The sequence below is a fragment of the Aplysia californica genome, unplaced genomic scaffold (assembly GCF_000002075.1).
Source record: "Aplysia californica isolate F4 #8 unplaced genomic scaffold, AplCal3.0 scaffold00066, whole genome shotgun sequence".
Lineage (NCBI taxonomy): Eukaryota > Metazoa > Mollusca > Gastropoda > Aplysiida > Aplysiidae > Aplysia > Aplysia californica.
In genome coordinates, this window is record NW_004797336.1 from 715,775 (window position 1) to 731,336 (window position 15,562).

Sequence of the window (15,562 nt, forward strand, 5' to 3'; positions counted from 1 at the left end):
TGACATGATGAATAAAGTTCTTTTCAACAATTTAAACCAGAGGTCTGATAAAAATTAAAGGATGGGAAAAGAAGTCTAAGGGTCATGTATGACCCCTTTCATTGCTAATTCTGGTAAAAGTTCTTTTAAAGTTTAAGAATTAACAAATAAAAAGAGAAGCAATCAGTTTTTCTTCTGTTCTAAATCTAATCAATTTTAAAATCCCAATTAGACATCAACTTGCTTAAACAGCAATAAATGCTTTCAATCAAAACGCTTCAGTTAAAAATACAATGTACAAGTAATAATTGAAATAGCCAAGAACAAAAACGGCTGGAGAATTCTGAACAGATTAACTGCCACTGTCTCCCCGCCCCCCCAACCCCCCCCCCCCCTCCCAATTGGTCATGAGGTCATCAGCACTACTAATGTTAAACATTATGAATCACAACCTAAAAAAAAATATAAAGACTTAAATTAAAAGCTGAGTGGCATCTCAGTTCATTGAGCCTGAACAACCATTGCATGAACACACAATCTAACAATAACAAACTAATTCATCGTGTCTGTTTTATAGAGGTAGCCTACCTTAGATTTATTTTTCCTATGCAACACCTTTTTGTAAAACTTGCGTAACGTACATAATTTGTAAAAATCAAACCAATCACATATGACCTGCTCTTGTACTTAATTAAAAAATTATCTACATGGCAAAAAAATGTTTTAAAAGTTGAACTGTTCAAAAAGATGATTATTTTCCAGGTGAAATGACTAAACTGGACAGCCATTGGAGGTTCTAATTTGATATATATGAAAGTTATAAACATGCTAAGTGGCACTTTTGAAAACACTGAACGAGACAAAAATTGCCAACCCTTTACAGAACTTTCTGCCTGTGAAAACTTTAAACACATTCTCCAACATGCTTCTTTTTCTAAGATGTCATACTTAGAAAAAAAACCCAAAGCAACAGACATTTTGAGCCTAACTTCAAAATGACAAACTTCAAGTGGTCAACAAATTATAAGGTCATCCACCTATTTTAATACAAAAACCATGTACTGTACCATAGTTTTATACCCGACCCCAAATATGTTTCCATATTTTTGCTCAGCAAGTTCTTTCAATTTCAACAGTAAAGATGTCTTTACCAACTGCAACCTGCACATGGCTAAGGTGTTTACAAGATCTCTGCTCTATTTGAGAACAAAAGAAAACTAGTAGCCTGACACACCTACCTCAGGGGTGTGAAAAATGACCAAGCAAGCAAGCTGGAACTAGAGATCAAACCAGATTCTTTGGTAAGAGAGGAAAAGCATATATATATCTAACCTCTGAACCTACAAAAACCCTGGGAGATCTCAGTTTTGCTGATGTGGGATATAAGCGTTTTTATGTGTGTGGTGGTGGGGAAGGGGTGGGATTGTGGTTGTACTTGTTTGAGTTTAATGTCCAAGTAATACTAGACACAGGTCATTCGTTTCCAAGGCGGAGCACTAGGCTCAGTGGTTTGAGTAGAGAAAAAGAAAGAAGACATGAAAGAAGACAGAATATACTCCAAAATAAATATCACACATGCACACCTGATTACAGACATCCACATCCATTTTTGCATCTTTAGAGGGGATTGGGTTTTTTTTGTTTGAGAGTACGTTTAAAAAGTCTTATGGCACTATTGACACAATTTGACTATTTAGCGAGGTTTGCCCTTCTACAGGTGTGCAGTGGATCTTTTGTTTCTTCCCCAAGTCAGGAAGGTATTTGACTCCTTAAATGATGAATGAGGTGATAGCAATAGAAAAAAGGTGCCAATGCTCTCAACACTAATTCATCGCCCTCAGAGAGAAGCTATCGGTACATGACCATAAGGATCAAATCCTCTTTGGTCCACCAAGGAACAATTTTGACTAATCAACCGGAAGACACTTTAGTCATGCTGACCTGCAATAAAAGTGGTACTTAGATTTCTTTTACAATGGAAAAGAAAACCATATCTATTGTCGGTGAATCAATCATATCGACACAGCCCACTTATTTTTTTAAATGTTTTTCATCAACAACATTAGCCAAAACAATGGCATACGGCTGACACTGAAACTGCATTAAGACTTTTCAACCATACTTGTGCACCAGAATAAGAACATTTAAAAGAAAAATAAACTATCTCTCCCCATTGACATCTGTAGCTCCATTCTCAATACACTGAGCAAGGGTTTGGTTCGCCTTCAGATTAACCCCATTTGTAAGTTTCTTGCTGGCTACTTTAGCCTCAACCTGACTAGACTGGCCTGCTCCGTTACTGTGAGTACGACTGCTGTCTACAGAGACTGACTCAGGCAAGAGGACTGACTCATCTAGTTTGTCCTGTTTGTATTCCAGACCCATGTGATTGAGGGGTGCCAGACCGATACAAGCTCGGAAAATGTTATCAATGCAAGCTCTCTGCTTGAAGAAGGCATTCATGATCGGGGTGCCGCGTGCAGTGAGAGGAGCCTTGCAAAGAATGCTCAGAATTGAGAGAGCTGTGTTAAATTTGTGAAACTCATCTTCACCCTCTTTCCGGAACTGAATGCGCTCACAGAGTTCAGCGATGATAGCCAGGTCCAGGATGAGAGGAGAGGCCAACAGGGAGTCCTCGCATGTGTTGTGAATGGCAATGGTGTTGCGTCCTCCGAGCATGATCTCAGAGGTATACTCATCCATGGCCCTCTTGCTGTCGCCCACATAAGGTACATATTTGATGACCACTGCATGATCCGGCTTCTCACCAGGCTCATACAGAATGGAGTTGGAGGCCACCATATCATCCACAACATTGGTCTTTGTTATCTGGAGAAAAAAATTTGCAGGAGATATAGACACAAAGATGGGTAAAATTTCATACTCACATTGGGTTAACACTCATCAAAGAACTTTTCATCTCTGGTCAATACTATGTGCTAAGATAAATTTTTCTTGCAATGATTTTTATAGCGACTATGTAGGTTGGTCTAATTCATCCTTTCTTTGGTATATTGACCTTTAACTCTCTCCCTCTCTCCATAAGTGAAAAACTTAGAAATAATAACAAAATGACCTAAAAATATGTGTTGTGGAACATTTCATTTCACACTGGTTTGGAAGAATGAGGTCTGAATTTCTGTGAGATCAAAGGTTTCCATTGGCTTTCCAGGAAAATTTATTAAGAGCAAAAGCATCAAGGTATTAATCAGTCCAACACCAGAAGGGTCTCTGTCTGCAACTAAATCAATTTGAAGAGAGAGGCCATTGTAAACCTCTCCACCAATATCATAGAATAGTGCCTATTAAAGTTTGCTTAACACTTTTTGTCTCATCACGTGCCAACATTTGAATATTTTCAAGGTTTAGTTTTAATGAAGGCCAGAAATTCAGCGGAGTGGTAGTTTACTGTAAACCAGGCCAAAACCATTGACATTTCACCAGGAGAAAACCAAGATAATTATCAGAAAACCGTGACACAAAGCAAGTCACACAACATTCCACAACTGTTAGTAGTGTTAGCACAGGACAAGAAACAGATAGAGATAAAAGGAGAAATGGAGCTACCGTATTTTGAAAAGAAGCACCACAGCTTACACAAAGTAAACACAAACATGACAAGACGAAGGGCGAATCAAATAAAGCAAAGGAACTTACTTCTTTAGAGCGGAAAGTCTGTGGAGCTGACAAGTTGCGTCCATCATTGTTGCCTAGATGATTGTAACTGACAATGGAGACCGGTTTGATGCCAGCGCTCACAAGGAAATCTACTAGGACAGACTTCAGCTTCGTTTGTCCAGATTTGAAATCATCTCCACCAAGATACACCTGCTTCTTCTCGGCAAGTTCAATAACACCTGCAATGACAAATATGCAAAAAGAAAGTTTTATAAACTGAAAAAAACTGCAGTGTTTGAAGAGCACAAACTGTCTTATCAAAGTAACTGTAATCTTTTTTTCTCCAGAGTTTGAGAGTCAGTTTTTATCAAAATGGCCAAGAAGTTTTAATCCAGTTCAGTAACCGTCCCTTTGAATACGACTGACTCTCCTGGGCCTTTATGAGTAGAAAAGAAAATATTTATAACCAAGAAGATGAGTTTGCACTTACACTCACATGTTTTGGTACACTTATCTGTCTTCACACTGTTCAGTAAAATATTCTGCACAGCACTATTTTCTAAAGGGTACAGTGTTCTTTACCTGGTACTAAAGCATTCTGCGGCGATCCATTGATGAATGTGACTCCTTCTAAAACAGAGGCAACAGCAAATAAAGTACTTTGAGAGATTTCTTCTTCTCCTCTTTCAATGCTGTTGAGCAAATTCTCAGCTGTGTCATTCAAGCCAGCCCTGACATCAGAAAATCGCTCAGTGTTAGCACTCCAGATCACAATAACCTGAAAAAGTAAACACAAAGCCAAGTTGATTATTCCTTGATGTAAGAAAGAGAAACATTTGCATAGAAACCTTCCTGAAAGCTGCAAGCAATATGCTGTGCGAGTTACATTTTTAAAATTTTAATCCAAAAGCTGACTCGTGACGTCTGCTTGTACAAAACTAAGTAAGAGAGAGAAAGAGAAAGCGAAAAAGAGAGAGAAAGCAAGAGAGAGAGAGAGAGAGAGAAAGAGAAAGAGAGAGAAAGAGAGGGAGGGAGAGAGAGAGAGAGAGAGAGAGAGAGAGAGAGAGAGAGAGAGAGAGAGAGTGAGGGGGGGAGAGGGGGATTGGGTTGGGCTCCAGTCCTCAAATGCTAACATTAGTAAGAAGTATTAGGTTCAAATAAGAAGCAACATAAATGATAAATGTGGTTTCTAAGAAGACTTGAAAATTTCCTGGAAGAAAAAGAAATCAGATGAGGTAGTACTTCAAGAAGCCCTCGAAGGCCATTCACTGATACAAACAATTAGGAAATAAATGCAGTTTATCATAGGACACTTGAAAAGACATTAGGGCCTTGAACGTCCAGTTCTCACTGGTAAAATTAAAGACAAAAGAGGCAGAAGTAGACCTAGAGCAACTGACTTGGAATGCTTAAACAGATGGATGGCAGGGAAACATCAGTAGTATATATATTTAGTTGTTGTTGTTTTTTTAGAGAATCTGAGCAAAGGAATGAACAGCAAAACATAATTGTCAATGTCTATATATACATCTGGCATTTAACTGATTTAATGATGATGAGGTGCCAACCACAATAGAGCATCTACCAACCATCCACATTATGGTATCCATAGGGGGCACCGAGCACCAACGAGTCCAACTTGGGCGGACTAAACGTTTAGGGCTCTGTCATACTTGGGAAAGCATGCAATACTTAATGCTTTTATATAAATACCTACCATCAAACACATTCTTAGGGTGAGTCAGATTTGGTTGACCCTTAAAGCTGGGGGGGGGGGGGGGGGGAGAAATTTATACCAAATGAGTGTAAGAGTGCAAAATCACAGGCATAAACTAACATACCTTGTCAACATTTTTCTTCATCCGAAAGTCTTGAATGTCTGCTCGGATCTGATCAATCATTTCTTTCTTTGTACCAGACTTCAGATTATCTGCACGATCTCTCTGGTTTGCAGCTATGAAATCGGGAAAGTAAATTGAGGGCCGAGGTTGAAGTTTACTCATTATGGGATACAACTGTCGCTGCAGATCGTAATCTAGAACTTGTGCCCGTCTCATAGCATCACCAAGGTTCAAACATGAAATGTCCCACCCTGAGGATTAACACAAAGTTGAACAATAAATACATGGACAGAACAGACCAAAAAAAAGCAATTTTTGTTAAGGCTATTTCAGAAAGACCTGTTTCTAAAAACAAGTCTGGTTTTGACATTAACACCAATGTTAGTTGGAGGGAAGGGAAAGGGGGGGGGGGGGGGGTGTGAAGGCCGAGAATAGAGGATGAATAAAGTGGTCCTTTGTCACTTTATACCAACATTCAGCTACTAGTGCCAGACTTGGACATTAAGTAAAACCCATGAAAGCAAAATCACTGCATGCAAACTGAAATGCATCCACAAAACCTTTACCATCGCAGAGAAATGAAGAAGTAAGAGCAGCTATTGGCACTGAGTCCTGCCTGCATTTCATAGAAAGACAGAGAATGAAATGGTTTGGCCACCATGATATGTCACCTAGCCGGCCAGCCTCGAAAGCCTATAAGACCAAGCACTCAGTCTATATAGGAAGAGGAAGGCCACGCAAAAGGTGGCTTGAGGGTGTCCGGGCAACCCTGAAAAATCACAATATCTTATTCTCAACTGAAAGAGCTGCGGGGCTGGCCTACAACAGAAAACAGCATCCCCCATCGACGTTTAACGGCAACAGAGGATGGAAAAGTAAAAAGTAAAGTAAAAGTAAGTCAATTCATAAAACTTGACAGTTGAAATAACAAACTCAAGCTGAACAGAATGAATGTTCTGAATCCTAAGAAGAGAGACAGTGGTGTGTCTAGGGGTGTAAACAAAGTGAAATTTGAGGAGAGCTAACCCAGAGACTGACAATGCCAGCACTACCCATTCCCCTCCTCTTCCAATATCAATTAGTTGTCATATTTTTTTGTTGCCAATTTGTCTTTAAAATTAAAACCATGGAATTTTTCAGCCTACTAAAACAGTTGCTCGTCAGTATCCTGTTATCACTTTTACTATCAGCATTGTTGATAGACGTTTAGAAAGCGCTCTATAATATCATTAAAGATCCTCCACCACTGCCATCTATGCACATATTTTTTATCGCAATAACAGCATTGTAGTGTATGATCAGCATGACAAAAGCTACATTTTTCCCATAGAAACAACTGGATCAGAAGACTTAAAATAAAGTTTGCATCACTCTTTCTCAGTCAACTGTCATCTTACAAACAATGTATATATATATATAGGTAATTTTGAAAACTTAGTAAACAAGACCTGTTGCATAATCTTTAAAGTAAGGCTTTGAGAGGATAATATATACACTGACTTCATTGCTGGCTTGAAAATACTATAAACAAGCAAACAAATTAACTGTATAAAAATTATCAGCTGAAAAAAAGCACTGATCCTGTGATATTTGGTATGGAAAGACTTTTCAATGGCCCACTGTCTTTACTGTATCTTAGCAGGAAGTCTTTTTAGGATCTGAAGACATTAATTTTTAACATCAATACCCAGGCTCTAATGCAAAACTTTGAATGCTTTGGGTGGTCTGCTTTTTTTTTTTACAGATAAAGATAAGGTGTAATTCGGAAAAACTTTCAAAACACACTTACCATCAAATTCAATGTCATTTGCATCCACCATGGGCAGCAACGTTTTCATAGGAACAAAAACCTCTCCTTCGGGCCCTACACCCAACGAAACAGTGCTGGCTTGAGTGAGGGAACCAAAGTAATCAGGTTGTCTCTCTCCTTCCTTTGTATTCCAAGTTATGCCAAGCTTGTTGGCCAAAACAGCAGCAGTTACTGTTGTCCCATTGTTGCCTCCCCATCCAACGAGCATAACACCAAGTTTGGGTACTTTCCTCTCAGTGCGGAACACATAGCGAGTAGTCTCAGGAGTAGCTATGAGAGTGTTTCCTTCTGTGCGAACTTTTGTTGTAGTGTATTCGTAATCACTTTCGATGTACTCATCAGTGTAGACAACATTTGGACTCTCAACTCTGATTTCTTTATTCATTTTGAAACAATTTTGCTTTATCCCAAAACAGCTGAAACATAAAAGAGAAAAGCAATTATTGTCATGTAAGAAAATAAAATAGTATATATAATTGCCACCATACACACAAAGAAAGAACAGTACAGGTCAAAATTGATAAATTACAAAAGACTGAAAACAGCAAAAGGAAAAACAGGTCATGCCTCAGCATTACCATCAAACATTTCACTCTTTGAATTCATTTAATTTTCATCCATAGCGCTTGGAAGCAAACAGCCTGTGGGAAAGGCAAGACCAAATACTCTTCACTACCAACTATAAAAAAACCCAACTATTCTTTCAACGAACATGGTTAAAAAGGAAAGCCTCAAAGGAACAAAGAAGAAGGCTCAAACACAAGGTCAGTAAGCTGGGAGAGTTAGCAGGAAAGAATGATTAAATGGCCCAAAAGTCCTTCATTTTAACTAGATGTTACAATTTCTGATCGTGTAAAGGAAGGTGGCAAATCCATAAAAAGAAATAAAAGGGAGAAAAAAAAACATGGCTTTGAAATCCTTTCAAGTGAACAAGAATTTTATCTATGTTTTTGTTTTTGTTTAGGTAACTGTCATACAGTGCTCGCAAACTATACATTTTTTAAATAAAAAGGTCATATGAGCACGCAGGACACAATCTAGAACATTTTTGGTTTGGTAGGAACGAATTTTGAATTTTGCCTGGGGGGGTGGCCAAAGCCTATTCTTTTATATCAATTTTGGACCACCTATAGGGATCTTTAACCTGTAATGTGCCGAACTTGCATACGGGACCTCCGAAATTATTCACCCTTATCCGAGAAGGCAAGGTGTTAGATCTTACCTACCATAAGATCACGGGTGTGGCTGAAAGACTGCAGTAAGAGAGAGCCATGCAAGGAGTAGCAGTAGAAAGACTGCAGAAAGAAACAGGACCCCAGAGAAGGGGTCGGTGAGGGGGTGGGGAGTGGGGGCAGAAAGTGGAGACGAAAGCAGACTACAGAACATTGTCAGAGAGCAGGAAAGGAAGTGAAAGGAGAAAATTATGTACAGATAATTTTGCGTCGCTGTTTAAATTTGAACCCGGGACTTATTGAATGAGAGGCAAACACTGTAACCTCTCGACCATGAGAGCCCCCGGATTTTATGTTGAAACAGCGAGCCTTCTATTAATCAAAATGTACTTGTAGCTCCTTATAATGCACTTTTACAGAAGATAAAAACCCAGAAAAAAAACGTTCGAATCGGGTAAATATTTAACTCTTTCCAGGTTTTTCTTGAGAAATTTATTTACAGGGCATAGTAGATATAATATATATATCAAGCCGTAAAGCAGAACAGACTGCTTGGACCATGTTTTTAGCTTTTTCAAGAACATTCAACACAATTTTGGCAAAGTATAAATATTTACTCAGATAAAATTTATCCTTTTGTAAACGAATATCTATCCCGTTCCAGGAAAGTGTTTAAGACCAGGAAAGGAAATTTATTTAAACTGACCTGCAGTTATAATTATATATGTTGAAATGAAAATCAAAATATCTCTATTTTAATGTACACATACAGCAAAAAACATAGATCTACTCATGCTTCAACTTCTGATGAGCTAATAAAATCTGAGTTTCAATACATTTTCTTTCATGAATCATGGCCCTTGGTTTTTATTGAGTTTTGATAAGCCCATAACTTCGTCAATTCTTCAGGCTGAAGCACTTTTTTTAGGCTGAAAAGAGTAGCCTTCCTCAAATTATGCAATGAAGTCATGTAAAAACCAAAAAAAACAAAAAAACAGGACAGATGCCATAGAATCTAGACAGACTAGGTTCTAGATCTAGATCTAGATTAGATCTAGATTCTAGATCTCTAGACATTTGTTTACATCCAGAGAAGAAATCCAGAAGTCTGGAAGACCAAATACTATTTGAATTAGGCTACACAAAGAGCAGGGATGCAACCTAACTGCAAAACATCAATAGGAACCCCCCCCCCACCTCCATAATTTTATTAGGTAGGTCAGGGGGGCAAGCCCCCCTGAAACCCCCCTACTCTTGACTTTAACGAACGAATCTACAAAATCCCCAGATCTAGATCTAGATCTAGATATAGATTCTAGATCTAATCTAGATCTAGATTCTAGATATCTAGATCTAGATTCTAGATCTAGATACTAGATTTCTAGATGTATACGAGTCTAGATTTCTAAATTAGACTAAATCTAGATCTAATCTAGATTCTAGAAGTACAAGTATAAAAGTATAACTATTTCCTGAACTTGTGTTCAATACACTACACACTTGATAACATTTACGCTCAGGTCAAAGAGGTTGTAATTAATAAACGGTTAAAGAAATAAACAAAATAAACTGTTGGAATTCACAAAGACGCCGTTTGTGAACTGACGCGAGTAGAATGCTACCAGTAACCTTATGCAAAACTACCGGTCATATGCAAATTAGATACAACGAAACGTGGGACGATGTAAATCCTCTGCTAGTTTTGAACATCCACACCGGTTCTAACGATTTGTTAACAGTGTCCATCAACTGCAACAACCAAAATGATAGTTTTGCGCGTGTTTTGCCCTTAAATATACATCTAGAATCTAGTTGATAAGTCCACATTTGGATCACACCACATTCCAGAGTCACTTCTGCCACCGTGTAACCATCGTACGATCCGCATCATGAGAACGCACCGGCCATTGCAATTGCATGGACATCGTTTGCGCAAGTTGAGCCTATATGCGTAAGAAACAAACAAAACACAAATAAAGCAGACGTGGCGTAGACATTTATACCCTCTACAACCATTTACAGTATTTTTTCCTTACCACAGGATAGATGAAACAAAAGTTCTTGAACACTGGAATGGACTTTACCCGTACCGTAACAGTCAGACCTTCTTCGTCTGTTGTGTCTGAGTCAAATCATCCGACTTCATTTATATCAGGGGAAACAACTAGGCCTAGGCTAGGCCTGTCGCACGCAAGAATAGCCAAGCTTTTCGTTTCGGTGTAAGCGTTTATGTGTTACCTCGGAATATACACCCCCAGTCCTTATTCGGTGTGAGATAAAGCTATCATTGAACCCTCTGTTACGCCCGCCTTGTTCCACATTGTTTTCACTCCCATAACTGCGAATATTAAAACATGCTTTGATTATGCGTGCGTGTGTGAATATATATATATATATATATATATATATATATATATATATATATATATATATATATATATATATATATAATATATATATACATAAAATTATTGCGTGTGTGTGCACGCGCATATGTGTGTGTGTGTGTGTGTGTGTGTGTGTGTGTGTGTGTGTGCGTGTGTGTGTGTATGTGTGTGTGCGTGTGTGTGTGTGTGTGTGTGTTTGTGTGTGTGCCCTCTTCCCTTTTAAAATAGCTCATGAACATTATTTTAGAGGGGTTTTGTTGTTAGTTGCTTTTTATGGAAGTGCAAGCGTAGAGTATGTCTACAAAATACCCAAAAAATGGTGCGTACCGGTGCCAACCAAAAAAAAAGTATTCAATTAAATTTGATTGTTACATAGGCGGGTACACTCATTAAAAATAAGAGGGCCTAGTTTTTCTTTTTTCCAACTATCACTGAGAGGAGGTGGATGAACAGTAAATGGGGTATGAGAGGGATATTAAGAGTTATGTGGAAGAGAGTTAAAGCAGCAGCTTTTGAACTCTTGATTGACCGCCAAAGATCGAGGGACATTTGTAATAAAGTATCACCCCCATGTGCTCATTGGTCAATACAAATGCAGTTCCCCCACAGTGAGTTCCCCACAGGCGCCGCGATGATGTCCGCTGTTCCCACAGAATTCTACACTTAGTGTAGAATTCTGTGGCTGTTCCAAACTTCAATCCCGCCAACTGTTGTTCTCGCAGAGTATGACGGGTCAGTATTGGGCCTATCTATATAGATCTAAGGGTCATATATACAAACTGCTGTCAGAAACACGACATATTCTATAGATCTATTATGTAAGCCCTATAATTATTACAGGACTACTCTTGCTGAGTACGACAGGTCGCAGTATTAATTGTGCCTATCTATGTAAGGGCCCGTAGAAGCTGCTGTCAGAAACACGATATATTCTGTATGTATAAGCCCTATGATTATAATAAAACAGGCCTACTCTCACAGGTCAGCATTGTGCCTATTTATACAAGGGCCCTATAAAGAGAGAGAAACTGCAGTCAGAAGCACAATATATTCTGTAAGTAAGCTCTATAATAATTAAAGGCCTACTCTCGCAGAGTAAGATAGATCAGCATTGTTCTTATCTATGTAAGGACCCATAGAAGCTGCTGTTAGGAGCACAATATGTTCTGTATAAGCCCTATAATAATTATCGGCCTATATAGATACAGGGCACCACCGTATTATACCCTGCAAATTGCCTTTGGCGGGATTGGGACAACAGACATCATCATCGGTGCTTATCGTAATGTATCATTATTATAATACCAATGTATAATAATAACAATAACAATAACAATAATAATAATAATAATAATAATAATAATAATAATAATAATAATAATAATAATAATAATAATAATGATAATAATGATGATGATGATGATGATGATGATGATGATGATGATGATGATGATGATGATGATGATGATGATGATGATGATGATGATGATGATGGTGATGATGGTGAAGGTGATGGTGATGGTGATGGTGATGGTGATGATGATGATGATGATGATGATGATGATGATGATGATGATGATGATGATGATGATGATGATGAGGATGATGATGATGATGATGATGATGTAGAATTATGTATTTTATTAGAGGACAGGCAACTAGGAAACTACAGCTCACACCAACGTAACTTTCATTTTAAATGACACCCTATTGAGAGTGAAATAATATATCATTTCTCCACTGCATGACTTTGACTGTCTTCCTTCCACTTTTCATCCCTGTCCTCCCAGTGCTTGCTGATAAAAGAAAACATATAATAATATGTAATATTCGAGTACTTTGTTATCCCAGTCAGGGTACGATATCTTAAGTATACTCCTGCTCTTACACACCTCCTTTAATGAGTTACTTTTTTCGCAATCCACGAAGGGATACGGGCCGAAATTCGACACTGTTCTGTAGATTTGATTCCAATCCCACTCAAGTTGAACATGTCGTTTTTCATTTCATACGTGAACTCAACAACCGCTGCATTTGATGCGTCTGTATTCCAGGGTTTTATTGTTGTTTTTTTTCTTTAAATGTACGGTAACTCATTTTGTCCACAAAGTGAGATAATATCCCAAGCCGCTTTAATTGTCGCATCATTTTCAGTAAAAAATAAAACTTCTTTTATGTGAAACATGTTTTATTGCACCCAACGTTAACTCGGATTAAAAAGTAATGGTGATAGCAAGAAAAAATTGAAACCCACTTATTTGCTTTTTTGTTGTTGTTGTTGTTGTATTTTTGTTTTGCATGTTGGGTGGGGAGGGGATTGTCTCCCCCCCCTCCCCCCAACACATATGTGTCTTTTTTAACTGATAGCTAAAGAGGTTTTATATGGCACTAGAGCACACAGCTGTGACCAGTGCAACGTCACCCCATGTAAATGAAAGGCGGCTGCGTGTGCCCACTTCAGGACGCTGAGTCAGTGAGTGGCCATGCCGGAGAAGAATAGAGAAAACAACGTCACGCTGTGCGTCCCCCGCAACGCCTCAACAGGTCTTCATAGAGTGTGAAGCGTTCAGCACACAGTGAGCATCAAGTTCACCAAAAAACAACAACTGTTTAATCATGTAAACGTGCATGCATACACAATGCTGCACCTCGGACCGATTTTGGGTTAGATGCACTAAAACGTGGGCTGCAAATGAATAATGAACAAATTATATAATATTATTATTATAATTATGGAGTTGTGGCGACTAACCTTAAGACCAAAAATAATAATTGTTAAGGTGTGTTGTTGTTATGTGTAGTACGTCGCACTTGAGTTCATGAGTAACAGTTCAGTGAAAGTGTTCAAGCTGTTCGGGTGGAACGTAGGCCTACGAAAGTTATGTCTCGTCCCGCAACGACTTAATGTGTGTGTGTCTCTTCATGCAACAGAGTTATGTTTGTTTGTTTTTCCCGGGAGGGGGTTGGGGTGGGGGTGGGGAAGGGGGAGACAAAGTGAATGACTGGTTGTTTTAAAATAAAACAGACAATTTTATACTTACAAAACGGATTGCTTTTAAATCATGTTGGCTACACAAACTCCTTCGCTTCTTCTGCTGATGCAGGGAGATTATTGCCTTCGTCAATTTTTGACGTCGTTTCCCATATCTTTTTAAATGTTATCCCTGATCAGTTTTTCTTGATGGTGTAACATCATCTGGCAGAAAACGTCGTATAATCCCTTTATTGTCTGATTGACGTGGCTGTCTTCGGTGGGAGTATGCTGTGAGTTAATATTATGATCTCAAATCTCGGTGAACGCATATATAGCCACTGATTCATGATCTCAAGACATGCCTTGTGATCTGGGATGTGAGGTTAGGCTTCACGGATCTAACCGGTCCCTCTGGTCCTATGAGGTATTGTCGGGAAAGTCCTGTCACACTCCCTCACTATCATATTATGTACATATCGTATAGAAGATAAGTCCCCCCCGCTGTCCAAACGGTGTGTAAACTGTGCATGGCTGTGGTGTTTGTCAGCTTGACAACTTGGTGTCAAGGTAATCTTACATTTTACGCAGTGGATCCTCTTGACGACATTGCGAGCAATAAAACTACTGATGTAATGCAATGAGTGCTGATGGTATTTTGTGGCCGATGTCAAAGTTCTAATGAAGGGTATTAAGACTAGGTTCATTATTTAATATAATTCATCATTGTTTCAAAATGAGCAATCTGTAGGTTAGGACCATTGTAAATCATTCATTGTACTAATCCTGAGAGTGCACCCAAAGGGCGGTTATTTATTTTAGGGCGCACATTTTTTTAAATGTGTGGATCAAGATTTTTAAAAATTTTAATAAAATGTTTCGTCGCTGGCTTACTAGAGAACCATGCTAAGATATGTGCACATTGACAAATTAATAAATGAGCCAGATTTTTTTTCCACGCGGACAGACGAAAGTGATTAAGCTATACACATGCTTACTCGTACTAACTCTTTGCATAATGTGTATGACAGCTGCTATTTCTCTCCTTCTTATGACGGTTTGTGCTTCCAAGCACGGCACAAGAGTGCACCATCGTTTTTTTTCTTCAGTTCTACACAGTATAACGACGGTATTAGTATTTCCACTAACTCTAATACTGTTCTCAAAGTCTGTTTACCAAGCTGAAAAGGACTCAACTTTGCTTTGCCGGCCATATAATAAGAATGCCAGATTTCAGAATCACAAAGGCGGTATTCTATTCTGAACTGTCCCCAGGGAAGCGTATGTTAGCGCACCAAAAAAGCGCTACAAGGACACCATGAAAGTGTCTCTGGAGGACTTCAACGCAAATCCTTCGACACAGGACAGTCTTGCTCCTGACAGACCCAGCAAGAGAGCAACAGTCACGGTGGACAGCAAATCGATGCTTCACGAATAAGAAATGCTGAAACTAAAAGAGAAGCCCGCAAGCTGAGCAACATCTTTTGCTGACAGCATAATGACGTACCATGACACCTGAGACTCTTAAATATATAATTAAATACTCTCTGATGACACCCTCGTTCGTGTGGGACAAGGGAAGCTACCCAAAGAATGTCAACTCAGTGACTTTTAGGAGAATTATCTACCTGGACCATGTCTGTCGGTGACCAAAGCGATCACTCTCAGGCCCAGTGTAAAAAAATCCAAGTTGGCCATGGGTAAACTTTTGGTAAAGATAAAGCCAAACATGGCTGAATGTAACAGAAACAATATTTTAACTATAACTGGCGGGAGAGGGGGGG

The 15,562-nt window shown here is 38.8% G+C and overlaps 1 protein-coding gene across 2 annotated transcripts; it reads right to left on the reverse strand.

Annotated features, from left to right (window-relative positions):
• Nucleotides 1-595: 595 nt before the first annotated feature.
• Nucleotides 596-10,608, reverse strand: LOC101848952 (inositol-3-phosphate synthase). Of its 2 annotated transcripts, none has more exons than XM_005093563.3 (6): nt 10,457-10,608; nt 7,228-7,664; nt 5,439-5,689; nt 4,180-4,375; nt 3,637-3,836; nt 596-2,808 (listed from the first exon to the last, which is right to left on the reverse strand). In XM_005093563.3, the coding sequence occupies exons 2-6, from the start codon at nt 7,631-7,633 to the stop codon at nt 2,140-2,142; spliced, it is 1,722 nt and encodes a 573-aa protein (XP_005093620.1). In that variant the 5' UTR covers nt 7,634-7,664; nt 10,457-10,608; the 3' UTR covers nt 596-2,139. The 2 variants fall into 2 exon arrangements, with proteins under 2 accessions (XP_005093620.1, XP_035824412.1); XM_035968519.1 differs by lacking the exon at nt 10,457-10,608 and adding an exon at nt 10,259-10,323.
• Nucleotides 10,609-15,562: the final 4,954 nt, after the last annotated feature.